Here is a 19558-nt window from a genome sequence, read left to right on the forward strand (position 1 = left end):
CAGGTAGGTACAAAAAGTTTTTTGTCCTTGGGGACGACATTGAGTTTTTCTGACCTGCATCATGAGTCCGTTCTTGGTGGTCAACTTGGAAAGAGTACCCTGGTCCTTGGCATCTGGCGTTGGTCCTGTTGACTTCGGCACATCATTCCTGTCCTCTTGAAATTCGTCTGAGGAACCAGTTCCGTCTTCTTTCCAATCTGCCCTTCTCTCTTTCGTAGACAAGTCAGTTATCGGCTCTCCAGACTTGCTAGAAATAGTGTCTTTTTGATCAGGCGTTTTCTTCAGGGACTCCAAAAGCTCTAGGTTCCCCAGGAAAATGTCGCCCAGGACTTCTTCCTCATCCCCAGATATTCGACACAGTTGTTCTAATTTTTCAAAATCCTCCAAAGCCTCTTCGTCCATATCTTTCCACTCAGAAATTAATAATTCTGGCAGGCTATTGTCCGGAGCTTGTGTTTGATTCATACTGTCCGGACCGCCTGTCTCAGAGGTGAGGTCTCCCTCACTAGTATCCAGTGTTATATTCACAGAGGGGATGCATGGAGTCAGAGTTGTTGTATCGGTTTCAATGTTACAGTCTTCCAGACCGGTATAACCAAACTCTTCAGCCTCTGAAACAGATGGTGGTGGACTAGGAAAAGAGTCATCTAAACTCTCCAGTTTGTCATCCTGCACGTCAAGGTCAATACTTGGAGGAGGACTGGGAAAGTCCACGGAGCTGAAGTTGTCCAACGTTGAATTCTCTTCTTCCTTCTCGGCACTCACGCTTTCTTCCAGGTGTTGCTTTGCACTGCATGGTCTCATTTCAGCTTCAGAATGTAAGTAAGAATCAGTGTCTTCTTGGTCCAAGTTCTCATCTGGCGCATCAGTAATGCAAATGGTTATTTTGGCATGTTTACTCTCTAAAGTGTGAGGGAAGCAGTTTACTAACATAGGGTGCTTTTCTGTGGGTGATAATGTGTCTTCCCTCTGAGGCCAAATGTTAAAATTTTGATTCTCCTCTGACCCCATAAGTCGCCCGTCCCCGTTTGTGTCCACGCATGACCAACTGTGCTTCTTGCTTTTCTCAGAATTCTCTGGATCTGGGATTTCCATATTCTCCACTTCAACCACTGGTATTTCCCCCTTTGCATCAAATCTGTCACTTTCAAGAAGGTTCTCAAGATTCTCCACCTGTTGCACGTTCACCACATCTGGCCGAGTGTGGTCATTGGTGTTTTCCTTCACCAATAGACTTCCCTTTAGTCCCTGCTGTTGTTTGTTCCATTTTTCCCCACATGTCTCCCCACATGTCTCCACCACAGCAGGGTGGGTTTCACTTCCTGCAAATTCATCATTTTCTTCAGCCTCCCAAATTTCCTGACCCTTCGATGGACACTTTCCTGCCTCTCGTACTTTATCCTGGAACACAGAGGACACTTTGGACGTCAGTTCATTATCCTGACACCTCTTTTCTGGAGAAGCCCACTGGTCATTTTCTCCTGGCCACAAGTGCAAGTCACTTGACTGTGAATGACGCTGGCAGTCAAGCCAACCGGTCCTTTTGTCTTCTTTCTCCTCCACCCCCATCTCCGTATCAATATTGTTAAGGCTACTCGACACTCCTCTCTTCGGCGACCTGTCTTCAGTGGTGTAACAGTCCTTTATAGCAGCCAACTGCTTTTCTGCTGTTTGGTCTTCCATGCAGTTCAGATTGCTCAGGCCCACCTGATTGTGGTCTGTGTGGTGCAGCTCCAGGTCAGGCACCGTATTACTTCTCTCAGCGCCTTCTTCAACCCAGGAGGCAAACTGTAAACACACTTTTTCGTCTAAGGACTTCCCTATGCTTGAATCTACTAATGATGGAGTTTTCTCTTTGTTGGATGGACCACCACACAGTTGAGATGATCTAGACTCTGTGCTGTTCACAGAGGATTCTACAATGTTGTTTTCACAGTGTTGGACATTGAGAGAAGACTGTTTTTCCATTTGTATGTCTTCCTTGCTGTTGGCTCTTTCGGAAAGAGTGTACGTCACAATAAGGCTCCTGGCAGGTATTTGTATGTCTTCCTCCACAGAGTCTAGGTATTTGCAGTCCACTCCTTGAGAAATGATGTAATCAGTGTAGTGGTGGTCTTTTGCATATCCATCGCTGTGTGGCGGGCTTTTTAGCGGCTCATCCTCAAGTTTAGAGAACAATTCATCAATAAAGTCCACGCAGTCTTTGGTTTGGGAACTAACATACTGTTGGGAGGAGTTTTTACCATTTAGAAACATGCCAGAATCGTCCCAATTTCCTGGTTTGAATCCTTTGCTTGGAATATCTGTGGCCTCAGGTGTATTTTCAAATGAATTAGCTGAGTTTCCTAAAGGGTGCTTGTGTTCCACCTCACCCTCTTCTTCTAATTCAGTTTTTTCCTCGATCCCCGTCAGCGCTCCCCTCTCGCCCCCTCGTCCGCTGGTCGGCCTGGACCCCACAAGCCCGTCAGTGCTCCTCTTGCTCATCCCATCCCCTTCTAAGTCACTGTCTGAGAAATAAGCAGAGTCCCGGTGTGGTGTTTCATTTCCCAGAGCCCGCCACCCACAGCCTCCAATTCCCGTCCAGGAGTCACTAGGGGTGAGGCAGTCTGCAGAGCTGGACGTCATAGGTGACAGGACGGAGTCAGTGGAGGGGGCCAGGGAAATGTCAGTGGACGCATCCCAGTCTGGAGTATTTGGAATGGCGGCATCTTCTTCGGGTACTAGTTTTTCTTGGACGCTGTCATTGTGCTGTGATGAATCTTTTGAGCAATCTGAATCAACTGCTACTTTGTAAGCGTGGTTCTCATCATCGTCATCCCTCACTAGTCCGCCATTCTCGACAGAAGAAGATTTTGGGCTAATCGAAATGAGTGATTTTGCAGTAATGGACTCATCAGCATCCTTGGAAAGATCCCCAGTTTGCTCTCCACCTCTTGTGGGCAAAGCAGGTCCATCAAAACATTTGTTGTCTTTTTGACACAACGTAATGTTTTGGTTGTGCAGTAAGCCGTTTTTGGGCATGATTTCCTCAAAGACATAGTCCCCAGACTGGCAGTGGTCTGCATTACTTGCTTGGTCCTCCTGTCTAATAGTTGATGCTATGTGGAGGATTGGGATCTCGGGTCGAGTAGAAACTTTAATGTCACTCTTTTTAGCACGTTTGGTCACCTGGGCATATATCGCTTCAGTTTGTGGGTCATCTTTTCCTCTGCTGGATAAGCGTACAGAGCTCTCTGACTGAAACTGGATGGTCTGGGCAGTATTTGGGTCAATACATATAGACTCATATTCTGGTGAGAGAAGTGTAGGGGAGGATTCTGCTTCTTTCCTGTCAATATTTTGTCTGGATATTATTTGAGTCAGAAATGTCTCTGCTGATTGAATTTCTTTCATGAACTCCTCCCTGGTCATTTCTGTTTTCTGTTGCTCCTCTTCAGCCTTTTGGAGTTCACTGTCTGCGTTTCCTGTGGTGATCTCAGAGAGAAGCGAGCGTGACCTTCCGATACTTTTGGAATACGCAACTTCCGCTTCGGTGGATGAGGCAAGGCCTGGATCGCAGGTGTATGACGGCAACCTTGGTCCTGTCGGGCAAAGGTATTTAACAGGATCATTTCCCAAGCCTCCATTCAGATCTCTTCCCGTATTGATCTCCGTCAGAAAAAGATCCCCCTGGAATGATTCATCAGGGGCTGTAAAGTCCTTCTCCTTCCCTGTGCTGTTGTTGTGTTTCTCTGTTCCCAATGACTGTCCTGCTGAGCCTAGCTCTGTGATCAGAGACTGGGAGCGGCGCATCCCTTTGTTAGGCAATACAAAGCTTTTGGATCTCTCGCCATCTCTTTTCTCTTTCTCCCACAAAATGTCGGACTTGCACTCTCTCGCCTCGGTCACGGTAGATATTTCTGTTAGAAATAGGTGCATGGGGGAATTCTTGGCAGCAGCCACACGTTCTGCCTGGAGTTCTGCATCTTCTTTCCAAATGGCCGGCAGGATGGTGTCGAGGCGCGACTGGGTTCTTTTCATTCCTCTAGAAAAGATCCCTGCAACGACCGGCTCTACATCTTCTGACAGGGTGGAATGAGTGACAGAAGTGCTTTGTTTCTCAGGTGACATGAAGGGGGAGTCATCCTCGTCTGAGTAGGTGGGACTAGATGAGGATTGCCCATCTGGCTGAGGCTGAGGCCGAGGTATATTGCGATAAATGGGCCGCAAGGGGTTTTCTCTACGAACGGGCGAGTCAAAGTCTTTCACACGGGAGTCCTTGGAGTTGTGTGTTGTGTGTCTGGTGCCCGGGTCACAGGATAGATGATCTCTGTTAAATCTATTACTGTATCTGGAGTAAGAGTCAATGTTGTAGCTCGGGTAAGTTCTTTGTTTAGAGTGAGGGGGGAGAGGTGGAGGACAAACTTGAGTTGTGGGGTAAATAGGGTGACTGGATGGGGGAAGTGAGGGAGAAAGGGATGGAGAAGGCGGTAAAGTCTGTCGGGAGCGATGGAGTCCCAAGTGACCGTAGTTAGACGGTAGGCAGCTGTTCATCTGAAGAGGGTCGGTCTCAATTTTGCCACTCATATTGTAGTGTGGAAGTCCTCTGTATCCAAGAGGGGGTGCAGGGAGGGGGCGGGAGTGTAGGTGGTTGGCTGAGGACATTGACATGGAGCGAGGCTTTGGAGGAAGCACCGGCGCTTGGGAACTCGCAGATGGTTTCTTTTCAGAGTTCTTCTCCTCCTCATCATCTTCACCCAAATCAATCACAGAGAAGTCGGTCACTCTGCTCGAAGTGTCTCTGAATTCGGCCACCCCAGTGTTGGGCACCTGCAGTTTAACTTCGCTTGATCGCACCATCCGGATGCCTTTTCCAGCTGCACACTTGTCTGAGGGACAATAAGGTACTCGCTCTTTTCCCAGCATGCCACTGCGGATCTCAACAAGCTCCATCTCTCCTGGGCAAATAGAGTCAGACCAGCAAGACAGCTGAGTGTTACCATTTAGAGTCGGGGACTTGTCCTGGGGAGTGTGCTCCTCTAATCGGATGTAGTACTCACTGGCAAGGGAGGGGCTACGTGCACTGATAACCGGGACCACAGTCGGAGTGTCCAAGGACTGTCTGTGGTTGTTGTTCACAGTCGGGATGGGTTGTGCTGGGGGGAGAGATTTGTAGCCTCGTCTGGCATGGGCCTTCTCCCAGAAATATTCAAAGTTCAAGCCTTTGCTGGTTTCAGTCACGGTCAGGATGTCGTCTAGTTCAGATGAAGAATGTGCTCCCCGGTTTCCCACGGGGTCCAGCAAAGGGTAGGAGTTGTGTCTGTCCTCAGGCTTCCTTAGACGCTCATGCGCTGCAGCCTGGAAGGCAGGTGGGCGGAGTAAGTCCCAGCGTTTTTCAAACGACTCATTGCTCCCGCCTCTCCTCCCTCTGGCCTCCTCATACTCCTCATCCTCTTCATCCTCGCTCCCCCTGGATGACCCACGCTCGGCAGCCAGGAGGGAGGAAAGGAGAAGGAATATTTCTGCTACTGAAGGGCGCTGAGACGGAGGTAGCCAGCAGGACTGCATGATCTCATACCTGAAGAGAAGACAAGGGTCATGAGTCAAATTCAGCAAAAAGGTCAAAAGGAATTTAGCATTTTGAGAAGAAGACCGCTGACCAGTAATCAGCATGGGAGAGTTTCAGTCTCGGTTGGGCCAGCGTGATCTGTCGCTCCTTGATGACAAATGTCAGGACCTCGTCATCACTTAGGTGTCTGTGGGGCTGAGAGCCAAACTCAAACAGCTCCCATATGACCACCCCCAGGGACCTGTAAGTGGCACATAGGTGACATAATAACTAGGGGAGACAAGATTTTTTATGAAAACAAGATTTCTTGTTCTGGACAGGATCAAAGCAGTATATGGTAATACTTCCACCTAAGATGATCCCGCTTACAGTCGTGGTCAAAAGTGTACATACAGTAAAGTCATGGCTGTCTTGAGTTTACAATCATTTCTACAACTCTTATTTGTTTAGAGTGATTGGAGCACATACTTGTTGCTCACAAAAAACATTCATTAAGTTTGACCACAGAACTTTCCTCCAGAAGGTCTTGTCTTTGTCGATGGGAAGTCAGATGAAACAAAAATTGAGCCAACAATATGTTTGGAGGAGAAAAGGTGAGGCCTTTAATCACAGGAACACCATTCCTACAGTCAAGCATGGTGGTGGTAGTATTATGCTCTGGGCCTGTTTTGCTGCCAATGGAACTGCTGCTTTAAATGGGACAATGAAGAAGGAGGATTAGCTCCAAATTGTTCAGGACAAGCTAAAATCATCAGCCCGGAGGTTGGGTCTTGGGCGCAGTTGGGTGTTCCAACAGGACAATGACCCCAAACACACCTCAAAAGTGGTAAAGGAATGGCTAAATCAGGCTAGAATGAAGGTTTTAGAATGGCCTTCCCAAAGTCCTGACTTAAAGGTGTGGACAATGCTGAAGAAACAAGTCCATGTCAGAAAAGCAACACATTTAGCTGAACTGCACCAATTTTGTCAAGAGGAGTGGTCAAAAATTCAAGCAGAAGCGCAAGCAATTGCTATGTCGACGTGCGGCAGTGTTGTTAACTTCGTAATCATCGCTCGCAAAATACAAACCCCAAACCAGTGAAGTTGGTACGTTGTGTAAATCGTAAATAAAAACAAAATACAATGACTATGCAAAGCCAAAGCCATTTATCAACAACACCCAGGAATGCCGCCGGCTTTGCTGGGCCCGAGCTCATCTAAGATGGACCGATGCAAAGTGGAAAAGTGTTCTGTGGTCTGACGAGTCCACATTTCAAATTGTTTTTGGAAACTGTGGACGTCGTGTCCTCCGGACCAAAGAAGAAAAGAACCATCCGGATTGTTCTAGGGTGAAAGTGTAAAAGGCAGCATGTGTGATGGTATGGGGGTGTATTAGTGGCCAAGACATGGGTAACTTACACATCTGTGAAGGCACCATTAATGCTGAAAGGTACATACAGCTTTTGGAGCAACATATGTTGTTATCATGGACGCCCCTGCTTATTTCAGCAAGACAATGCCAAGCCAGGTGTTACAACAGCGTGGCTTCATAGTAAAAGAGTGCGGGTACTAGACTGGCCTGTCTGTAGTCCAGACATTGAAAATGTGTGAAGGCTAAAATATGAGAAGGGAGACTGTTGAACAACTTAAGCTGTACATCAAGCAAGAATGGGAAAGAATTCCACTTCAAAAATGTGTCTCCTCAGTTCCCAAACCTTTACGGAGTGTTGTTAAAAGGAAAGGCCATGTAACACACTGGTAAAAATGCCCCTCTGACTACTTTGCTGCCATTACATTCTAACTTCATGATTATTTGCAACAAATAAGAAAGTTTCTCAGTATGAACATGAAATATCTTGTCTTTGCAGTCTATTCAATTGAATATAAGTTGAAATGGATTTGTTGTATTCTCTTTTTATTTACCATTTACACAACGTGACAACTTCACTGCTCTTGGGTCTTGTGAAAGCATGGCAGTAATAACCTGGGGCCGTACTTATCAAGCTTCTTAGAATGACTCCTAAGAAGTCTGCTAAGAGTTGACTTAAGAGTAAATAAATTCTTGGCTGAAAGCTGCACTTAAAAGTTAGTTATCAAGCGTCTTACTCACACTTTCAGCGAAGTGTAGGACGGAATCTTAAGTGTCACACTCAGAGCTGAATTACGACATTACTATGTGCCGTAAACGCAATTTTAGGTGACGTCATTTCTGTGTCCATAGAAATGACCAATCACGGAAGGGAATCCGTTGTCTAAGAATAAAGAAATATCTCAGAAATATTTAAGTGGACAATGTGAGTGTATATTTGGACAATAAACTACAAAATAATACAAAACAAACTAGTCCCCGCCGGCACTCACGCTACCGCTCCCTCTCTTCTCTCGCCCACACACTCACTGACGTCACTCACCTCACACATACGCTACTCTCATAACATTTTCTTTCCAATTCATTAATTAGGCAACTAATTTGAAAGTGGTGTGGGTGGCTCTATATATACGAGCCCACTGCAGACACATGCAGAAATCAACAAGGAATCGAAAAGTATTAAATCTGTGACAAAAATAATATCCGCTCTGTCTAAACGATACCGTTTGATCAGCTGCTCGTCATAAAAAAAACAAAAACATTGTTCCGTTCCCTGAACGTTCGCGCAGGTCTCTCTCGCCTCAGTGCCATCCCCTGCTGGCAACTCCTAACCACTTAAGACACCTCTGAAGGTCTCTTAAATATCGTGGAGAGTAGGAGTGATTCTTAGACTTAAGAACGTTGATAAAAAGCTTTTATTCTTAAGTTTGAGAGTAGGACTAAATTTCGCAAATTCTCAGGACTTATGTGTAAAATGGCACTCTAAGAAGCTTGATAAGTACGGCCCCTGGACTCCAGCACAGAGTAGCTAACATGTCGACCAGGAGCTTGCTTGGAAGTCATTCATCTGTGACACTGGTGGGCTCCTCTCCCCTCCTGCCCTCGTTTGCGTGTTTAAAAAAAAACCAACAACAACAACCTACCACACATTGCTGGTCTTGGTTTGGTCCGTAACGATGATAGCTTCTCGGTACTCTTCCAGCAGTTCCGGCGCGATCCAGCGCAGAGGAATCCAGAGCTTGTCTGGAGTGAGGTAATAGTCCTCCTGCACGCACACATGACAGCAAACATCTCAACGTACTGTCTTGGATCGTAAGAACCAATTCATGGCTAAAACGGCCTAGTGGTTAGAGTGTCCGCCCTGAGATGGGTAGGTCGTGAGTTCAAACCCCGGCCGAGTCATACCAAAGACTATAAAAATGGGACCCGTTACCTCCCTGCTTGGCACTCAGCATCAAGGCTTGGAATTGGGGGTTAAATCAACAAAAATGATTCCTGGGCGCAGCCATCGCTGCTGCTCACTGCTCCCCTCACCTCCCAGGGGGTGATCAAGGGTGATGGGTCAAATGCAGAGAATACTTTCGCCACACCTAGTGTGTGTGTGAGCATGTTGGGCAGCGCACACACACAGAGTACTTACAAGCAGACATAGTGTGTAGACAGAAAAGGGAGAATGGATGCATTTTGGTGTAAAAAGTAAAGATAAAGGTGAAGTTATAACACCTCAGGAAGAGGTGCTTTAAGACACGGCTAGCTAGTTAGCAGCTAACGTCCATCCGCCGTCGGCAGTGTTTTAGCTACTTCTAAATCACTAATCCTGGTCTCCATGGCGACAAAGCAAGTGCACAGTCATGTTGGAAGAGGAAGGGGCCCGCTCCAAACTGTTCCCACAAGGTTGGGAGCGGGGAATTGTCCAAAATGTTTTGGTATCCTGGAGCATTCAAAGTTCCTTTCACTGGAACTGAAGGGCCAAGCCCAACTTCTGGAGCGGGCCCCTTCCTCTTCCAACATGACTGTGCACCAGTGCACAAAGCAAGGTCCATAAAGACATGGATGCCAGAGTCTGGTGTGGATGAACTTGACTGGCCTGCACAGAGTCCTGACCTGAACCCGATAGAACACCTTTGGGATGAATTAGAACGGAGACTGAGAGCCAGGCCTTCTCCACCAACATCAGTGTGTGACCTCACCAATGCACTTTTGGAAGAATGGTGGAAAATTGCTATAAACACACTCTGCAACCTTGTGGACAGCCTTCCCAGAAGAGTTGAAGCTGTAATAGCTGCAAAAGGTCATATTGAACCCTATGGGTTAGGAATGGGATGGCACTTAAAGGCCTACTGAAACCCACTACTACCGACCACACAGTCTGATAGTTTATATATCAATGATGAAATCTTAACATTATAACACATGCCAATACGGCCGGGTTAACTTATAAAGTGACATTTTAAATTTGCCGCTAAACTTCCGGTTCGAAACGCCTCTGAGGATGACGTATGCGCGTGACGTAGACCGGCGAACACGGGTATGCCTTCCACATTGAAGCCAATACGAAAAAGCTCTGTTTTCATTTCATTATTCCACAGTATTCTGGACATCTGTGTTCGTGAATCTGTTGCAATCATGTTCATTGCATTATGAAGAAGGAAGCCGAGCAAGCAAAGAAGAAAGTTGTCGGTGCGAAATGGACGTATTTTTCGAACGTAGTCAGCCACAACAGTACACAGCCGGCGCTTCTTTGTTTACATTCCCGAAAGATGCAGTCAAGATGGAAGAACTCGGATAACAGAGACTCTAACCAGGAGGACTTTTGACTTGGATACACAGACGCCTGTAGAGAACTGGGACAACACAGACTCTTACCAGGATTACTTTGATTTGGATGACAAAGACGCAGACGTGCTACTGTGAGTATGCAGCTTTGGCTTTTTTTTGCGTATTTACTTAACTTTTTAAAAATATATAAGCTTTATGAACCTTGGGTTAGGTGAACGGTCTTTTGGGCTGAGTGATTGTGTGTGTTGATCAGGTGTTTGAATTGTATTGGCGTGTTCTATGGAGCTAGGAGCTAGCAGAGGAGCTAGGAGCTAGCATAACAAACACATAGGTGTTTTTATGCAGGATTAATTTGTGGCATATTAAATATAAGCCTGGTTGTGTTGTGGCTAATAGAGTATATATATGTCTTGTGTTTATTTACTGTTGTAGTCATTCCCAGCTGAATATCAGGTCACCCCCGGCTCTCACAGCATCTTCCCTATCTGAATAGCTTCAACTCCCCACTAGTCCTTCACTTGCACTTTACTCATCCACAAATCTTTCATCCTCGCTCAAATTAATGGGGAAATTGTCGCTTTCTCGGTCCGAATCTCTCTCACTTCATGCGGCCATCATTGTAAACAATAGGGAACTTTGCGTATATGTTCAACTGACTACGTCACGCTACTTCCGGTAGGGGCAAGCCTTTTTTTTATCAGATACCAAAAGTTGCAATCTTTATCGTCGTTGTTCTATACTAAATCCTTTCAGCAAAAATATGGCAATATCGCGAAATGATCAAGTATGACACATAGAATAGATCTGCTATCCCCGTTTAAATAAAAAAAATTCATTTCAGTAGGCCTTTAAGTTCATTGTCCCTTCAAATAAAGACTAAACTACAACTATAGTGTCATTTTGCTGGCCTTAAGAGGGTGTGGCTGTGCCATACCTTGTATTGGTTGTGTGATAGACCGTAGTCGCCTATTCTCACAGTGAGGTCAGAGGTCAGCAGGCAGTTTCTCAGCGCCAGGTCGCTGCAGACGACACAACACAGTTAGTGAGTGGCCTGACGTGGTGGCTGGCAGCTGGTGCCCCACCTGTGGATGTAGTTGTTGTCGTGCAGGTGCAGCAGGCCCGACGTGATCTCGAAGGCCATCCGCTGAAGCGTGGTCAGATCCCGCGTGGGCAGGTCGGGGGTCATTCCGTCCGACTTGCGTTGGGCTCGCAGGTATCTTTTCAGATCCCCCTGCGCGTCGGAAGAAAGCCACATGGCATTATTTCTGACACGTCGTCTTCAAGTCACACTCGGCCACCGCCGGGGATCCGCCATCGGGTCGAGTCACGCAAATTAAGCGCAGCCTCGCGGCTTTGTGCCACGCCTCCTGCACATTTTAGCTCATCAGCTTTGTTGTGTCCTTGGGAAGGGGCGCCAAATTGCAGAATGTTGGGGGAAAAAAAATAATAATGATAATAACTAGAGATCTCCGATAATATTGGACTGCTGATATTATCGGCCGATACATGTAATATCGGAAATTATCGGTATCGGTTTCAAAAAGTAAAATGTATGACTTTTTAAAAGGCGGCTGTGTACACGGACGTAGGGAGAAGTACAGAGCGCCAATACACCTTAAAGCAGGGGTGTCCAAACTTTTTCCACTGAGGGCCGCACACGGAAAAATTTAAGCATGCGGGGGCCATTTTGATATTTTTCATTTTCAAACCTTAACAAAATATATGGATTTTCATTAGAGATGTCCGCTAATATCGGTCTGCCGATATTATCGGCCGATAAATGCATTAAAATGTAATATCGGAAATTATCGGTATCGGTTTTTTTATTATCAGTATCGTTTTTTTTGGTGTTTTTTTTTAAATTAAATCCACATAAAAAACACAAGATACACTTACAATTAGTGCACCAACCCAAAAAACCTCCCTCCCCCATTCACACTCCACAAAAGGGTTGTTTCTTTCTGTTATTACCGGTAATATTCTGGTTCCTACATTATATATCAATATATATCAATACAGTCTGCAAGGGATACAGTCCGTAAGCACACATGATTGTGCGTGCTGCTGCTCCACTAATAATACTAACCTTTAACAGTTAATTTTACAAATTTTCATTAATTACTAGTTTCTATGTAACTGTTTTTATATTGTTTTACTTCCTTTTTTATTCAAGAAAATGTTTTTAATTTATTTATCTTATTTTATTTGATTCATTTTTAAAAAAAAGTACCTTATCTTCACCATACCTGGTTGTCCAAATTAGGCATAATAATGTGTTAATTCCACGACTGTATATATCGGTTGATATCGGTATCGGTTGATATCGGTATCGGTAATTAAAGAGTTGGACAATATCGGCATATCGGATATTGGCAAAAAGCCATTATCGGACATCCCTAATTTTTTTTATTTTTTTTTAACCTTTAGGGCTCCCGGGGACCATAAAGGGTCTCAGTCATTAAAATGTTAAAAAATAAGTCAAATTATTATTATTTTTTATTTAACGCTTACAGTAAATCTCTATATCAACTTCAGGTTGATATAAAGTAAAAAATAAAAAAAAAAGGTTTTATGCCTTTTCTGTCAAAGACAATTTTGTTTTTTATAGTAAAACTGAAATATTCAGTATTTAGTAATTAGAGCCCTAAAAGATCAATAATGCAGGACACCATTGATTTTAATTCTTTAATATTTTTGAGTAATCACAGTGAAATGTTAAATAAAATCCTATTAAATATATTATAGATCCAAAAGGTCCCCCACTCATTTTTATTAGGTTTTTTTTTAAACTTTTAACACTTAAATTACGAGATCAACTTCAGATATATCTGTCCATTTTACGTTTGAACTATTATTTTGTTTGTATTATGCTCTTTTGTCAAATAAATCTTTGATGTTTTTTTATGGCAACCACACAATATATGCAATATTTTTTCCACATAAAACATTTTAAAGTGAAATTTTTTTAAGTAATAATTCATTGTAACAGAGATTTTTTGTCTTTTTTTTTTTTAAACCAATGGCAAAAAAATAAAAATAAACAAAGACAAAAGAAAAAAAAACAGCCTGCATGGCAGCTTTGTGTCAACATTGCAACTTTTTCTCCTTAGATTTCACCTCATTCCACTTTTTTTTAAATGTTTTTTTAAATTTTTGCAATACTATCAATTTTGCAATTTTTGCAGAATGTGTGGGGGCCGGTAAACGATTAGCTGCCGGCCGCAAATGGCCCCCGGGCCGCACTTTGGACACCTCTGCCTTAAAGGCCTACTGAAACCCACTACTACCGACCACGCAGTCTGATAGTTTATATATCAATGATGAAATCTTAACATTATAACACATGCCAATACGGCCGGGTTAACTTATAAAGTGACATTTTAAATTTGCCGCTAAACTTCCGGTTTGAAACGCCTCTGAGGATGACGTATGCGCGTGACGTAGCCCGGCGAACACGGGTATGCCTTCCACATTGAAGCCAATACGAAAAAGCTCTGTTTTCATTTCATAATTCCACAGTATTCTGGACATCTGTGTTGGTGAATCTGTTGCAATCATGTTCATTGCATTATGGAGAAGGAAGCTGGGCAAGCAAAGAAGAAAGTTGTCGGTGCGAAATGGACGTATTTTTCGAACGTAGTCAGCAACAACAGTACACAGCCGGCGCTTCTTTGTTTACATTCCCGAAAGATGCAGTCAAGATGGAAGAACTCGGATAACAGAGACTCTAACCAGGAGGACTTTTGACTTCGAACCACAGACGCCTGTAGGGAACTGGGACAACACAGACTCTTACAAGGATTACTTTGATTTGGATGACAAAGACGCAGACGTGCTACTGTGAGTATGCAGCTTTGGCTTCTAAACATTTGATCGCTTGACCGTATGTGCGCAACTTTTTTTTGCGTATGTACGTAACTTTTTTTAAATATATAAGCTTTATGAACCTTGGGTTAGGTGAACGGTCTTTTGGGCTGAGTGATTGTGTGTGTTGATCAGGTGTTTGAATTGTATTGGCGTGTTCTATGGAGCTAGGAGCTAGCAGAGGAGCTAGGAGCTAGCATAACAAACACGCAGGTGTTTTTATGCAGGATTAATTTGTGGCATATTAAATATAAGCCTGGTTGTGTTGTGGCTAATAGAGTATATATATGTCTTGTGTTTATTTACTGTTGTAGTCATTCCCAGCTGAATATCAGGTCACCCCCGGCTCTCACAGCATCTTCCCTATCTGAATAGCTTCAAATCCCCACTAGTCCTTCACTTGCACTTTACTCATCCACAAATCTTTCATCCTCGCTCAAATTAATGGGGAAATTGTCGCTTTCTCGGTCCGAATCTCTCTCACTTCATGCGGCCATCATTGTAAACAATAGGGAACTTTGCGTATATGTTCAACTGACTACGTCACGCTACTTCCGGTAGGGGCAAGCCTTTTTTTTTATCAGATACCAAAAGTTGCAATCTTTATCGTCGTTGTTCTATACTAAATCCTTTCAGCAAAAATATGGCAATATCGCGAAATGATCAAGTATGACACATAGAATAGATCTGCTATCCCCGTTTAAATAAAAAAAAATTCATTTCAGTAGGCCTTTAAGTAAGTCATTCTAGTTAATGCAATATTAGAAAGCACAAATAAAGAACTCTGTAGGATCCCCTTTTTTTGTAATATAGTTGTTAAAGTCACACTGGTTTGATATCTTGTTTTGTGCAGTGCCTTAATTATATTGTATTTTTAATTTATTTTATGCAACTTGTTGACATGTTTTATTTTGTGTTTATGTATGTAAAAAATATTGTATTTCATATATCCATTTTTTATTTTTTGTATTCATTTATTTATTCATGTATTTTTTTATCTTGTTAACTATTCTGATTGTTAATTTGCTTTGTTTAAGTAAAAAAAAAAAAGGTCAAAGACAAAGCTATTCGGTTTCTTGTGAGTATATACACTTCACTGCCGATGTGGGGGGGCGCCACCTAAAATCTTGCCTAGGGCGCCAGATTGGTTAGGTTTGGAGGAGAAAAGGTGAGGCCTTTAATCCCAGGAACACCAGGCCTACCGTCAAGCATGGTGGTGGTAGTATTATGCTCTGGGCCTGTTTTGCTGCCAATGGAACTGCTGCTTTAAATGGGACAATGAAAAAGGAGGATTAGCTCCAAATTGTTCAGGACAAGCTAAAATCATCAGCCCGGAGGTTGGGTGTTCCAACAGGACAATGACCCCAAACACACCTCCAAAGTGGTAAAGGAATGGCTAAATCAGGCTAGAATGAAGGTTTTAGAATGGCCTTCCCAAAGTCCTGACTTAAAGGTGTGGACAATGCTGAAGAAACAAGTCCATGTCACATTTAGCTGAACTGCAGCAATTTAGTGGTCAAGTGGTCAAGCAGAAGCTTGTGGATGGCTACCAAAAGCGCCTTATTGCAGGTCAACTTGCCAAGGGACATGTAAGCAAATATTAACATTGCTGTATGTATACTTTTGACCCTCACATTTTCAGTAGACCCATAATAAATTCATCAAAGAAGCAAACTTCATGAATGTTTTTTGTGAGCAACAAGTATGTGCTCCAATCACTACATCACAACAAAATAAAAAATGATTGTAAAGTCAAGACAGCCATGACAGGATGTTCTTTACAAGTGTACGTACACTTTTGACCACCACTGTACTTTACTTCCTAGTTAACATGTATTTATATATTTATTTAACATGCATGTATCCAGGGTAAGACAATTAAGAACATACTTTCATTTGCAATGCCAACCTGGCAAAGAGGCAGCATTTACACCAGTGGTGTCCAAAACTAGGACCGGCCCGCAAGACATCACCAGTTTAATGCGGACTCTGGTCCAGCCGGGTGTTTCCAAATGAATTTCAAATATCCAATGGTCTGATGGCGGCAAATTTGTTGCCATCTTGTGGACATTAGGGCAATGACCATGAATTGTGTACTGACTGCAGCTCAAGCGATCACTGATATGACCTGATCCAAACAACCTTCCCTAGTCATGGCACAAAAACAAACAAACAAAAATGCAACCAACACCAAACCTCAACACACACTCACACGTAACACAACTTGCTCACTGAACTGTGTGGACGTTATAAAAAAAACTAAATGTCCATTCACTATAAACAATGCAAAATTACGCCCATTGCAATGCATGATGGGAAAAATGCAAGACACTCTCTTCACATGTTTGCCACATTTTAGCTGCTCGATATTTCTGATTGATTACAAAACTTTAAGAAGGTCGTCACGGAAGTAAACAAGGTAGAAGTCGAACTTTCACATACTCTTAACATCCAATTATATTAATTATTAATTATATAAAAAAAACAAAAGCAGTGAAGTTGTCAAGTTGTGTAAATGGTAAATAAAAAGAGAATACAACAAATCCTTTTCAACTTATATTCAATTGAATAGACTGCAAAGACAAGATATTTCATGTTCACACTGAGAAACTTTCTTATTTTTTGCAAATATTAGCTCATTTGGAATTTGATGCTTGCAACACGTTTCAAGAAAGCTGGCACAAGTGGCAAAAAAGAGTGAGAAAGTTGAGGAATGCTCATTAAAGACTTATTTGGAACATCCCACAGGTGAACCGGCAAATTGGGAACAGGTGGGTGCCATGATTGGGTATAAAAGCAGCTTCCATGAAATGCTCAGTCGTTCACAAACAAGAACGGGGCGAGGGTCACCACTTTGTCAACAAATGCCTGAGCAAATTGTTTAAGAACAACATTTCTCAAGCAAGGAATTTAGGGATTTCACCATCTACGCTCCGTAATATCATCAAAAGGTTGGGAGAATGTGGAGAAATCACTGCACGTAAGCCATGATATTACACACCTTGGATCCCTCAGGCGCTACTGCATCAAAAAGCCACATCAGTGTGTAAAGGATATCACCACATGGGCTCAGGAACACTTCAGAAACCCACTGTCAGTAACTACAGTTGGTCGCTACATCTGTAAGTGCAAGTTAAAACTCTACTATGCAAAGCCACAGCCATTTATCAACAACACCCAGAAACACTTCGCTGGGCCCAGCTCATCTAAGATGGACTGATGCAAATTGGAAAAGTGTTCTGTAGGATTGCAAGCTTGTCACTCGGGGTAGTAACTCTTTGGGCACCTAACGATTCGATTAAGAATCGATTCTCAACTCAACACAATTTTCCAATTAAACTTTTTCAAAACAAGGCGACAGGTTAGAAAAGCTCCGTCTGGTTGCATGAAGATGGACTAAAAAATAGTATAACTTTAATGTATAACTCTATAAGTACTGTATATTTTTTTGGGATTGATTTTTGATAATTAAGAATCGATTTAGAATGGATAAATATCGCGATTTGTATGTGAAATAATTTTTTTGCCGCACCCGTACTCGTCACTTCAATCATTGATTTGTTGTTCGTTATTCCCTGGTAGTAGTAGTAGTAGTTGTGTATGTACTTACATATTGTGTGTTGTTTGCTGTGTGATGTTGCCTCTTCCACTTTGGTATCAAGTTCATTTTAGTGTTTAGTGCTGCTTGTCGCTTTCATTAAACTTGCCGTGCTCCTGACGCTGTCTTGTTGACAGGCAGTATCGGTAACGGCGTTGTAACGCACGTAAAAGTAGCGATTGATTGTGGACTTGCTACTTACCAGCTGGCAGAACTCCATCACCAGGAGAAAAGGGATGCTCTCGTTGCACTGGCCCAAACATTGCAGGATGTTGGGATGCTTGAGACTCCTGCATGAAGACAAGAAGGGGACAAGGTGTGTTGAAAGAAAAGCAGCAGTTCCAAAAATAGACCTCGTGGGAGAGGACGGAATGATAGCAAGATGAAAAAGGGTGAAGAGTGATGTACAGTAGGAATAAAACCATGATGGATATTAATGATAAACTACGGCAATATTACTAATGGTTAGTACGCCTGTTTGAATTATAAGTGATCAGTGATGGGCAGTAACAAGCTACATGTAGTACATTTTTATATATATATATATATATGTATATATACACACACATACATACATATATATATATATATCTATATACATACATATATACACACATACATACATATATACACATACATACACATATATATATATAGTATATACACATACATATATATATATACACACATACATACATATATATCTATATACATATATATATACACACATACATACATATATACACATATATATATAGTATATATACATACATACATATATATACACACATACATACATATATACACATACATACACACATATATATATAGTATATATACATACATATATATATACACATATACATACATATATACATAAATACACATATATATATATATATACACATACATACATATATACACATACATATACATACACATATATACATATACACATATATATATATATACAAACATATATAAACATATATATACATATGTACATATGTATACATATATATATGTATATGTATGTATACATATGTATATATATATACACATATATATATAAACATATATATACATATATACATATTTATATACTGTATATATACATATATACACTTATATATACACATATATATAAACATATATATGTATACATATATACACATATATGTATACATATATACATATGTATATATATACGTACAGTATATATACATATATATACATATACAGTATACGTATATATATATATATATATATATATATATATATATATATATATATATATATATATATATATACACACACATATATATATACACATACATATATACATACACATATCTATATACATATATACATATACACATATATATACAGTACATATACATATATATATATACACACACACACACACACACATATATACATACAGTATATACACACACACACATATATATATGTATATACTGTATATATATACACATATATATATATGTATATTTATATACATATATATGTGTATATATACACATATATATACATATATACGTATACATATATTTACATATATATGTATATATACATACATATATATATACATATACACATGTATATATACATATATCAATCAATCAATCAATCAATCAATGATTATTTATATAGCCCTAAATCACAAGTGTCTCAAAGGGCTGTACAAGCCACAACGACATCCTCGGTACAGAGCCCACATACGGGCAAGGAAAACTCACCCCAGTGGGACGTCAATGTGAATGACTATGATATATACACATATATATACATATCGTGTAGCTACAATTTACAGAGGATAACTGCCCCTGTAGCTTAGCTACATTTAATCGAGAGTAACTATTGATTGATTGCGACACTTTGATACCGTTAATTTCCTTAG

The 19558-nt window shown here is 41.7% G+C and overlaps 1 protein-coding gene across 2 annotated transcripts in view; it reads right to left on the bottom strand.

Moving 5' to 3' along the window:
* lmtk3 (lemur tyrosine kinase 3) overlaps positions 1–19558 on the bottom strand; it is a 48454-nt gene that overhangs the window by 9297 nt on the left and 19599 nt on the right. Inside the window, exons 6-12 of one of the 2 annotated variants that reach the window (XM_062062475.1) lie at positions 17840–17927; positions 11258–11406; positions 11110–11194; positions 8540–8661; positions 5640–5789; positions 5040–5557; positions 55–4937 (exon numbers count right to left, since the gene is read on the bottom strand). In XM_062062475.1, the coding sequence (XP_061918459.1) occupies positions 55–4937; positions 5040–5557; positions 5640–5789; positions 8540–8661; positions 11110–11194; positions 11258–11406; positions 17840–17927 (5995 nt within the window). Of the gene's footprint in view, positions 1–54; positions 5558–5639; positions 5790–8539; positions 8662–11109; positions 11195–11257; positions 11407–17839; positions 17928–19558 lie in introns of both variants that reach the window. The other variant, XM_062062474.1, reaches the window with a different exon arrangement.

The sequence above is a fragment of the Entelurus aequoreus genome, linkage group LG11, assembly GCF_033978785.1.
Source record: "Entelurus aequoreus isolate RoL-2023_Sb linkage group LG11, RoL_Eaeq_v1.1, whole genome shotgun sequence".
NCBI lineage: Eukaryota > Metazoa > Chordata > Actinopteri > Syngnathiformes > Syngnathidae > Entelurus > Entelurus aequoreus.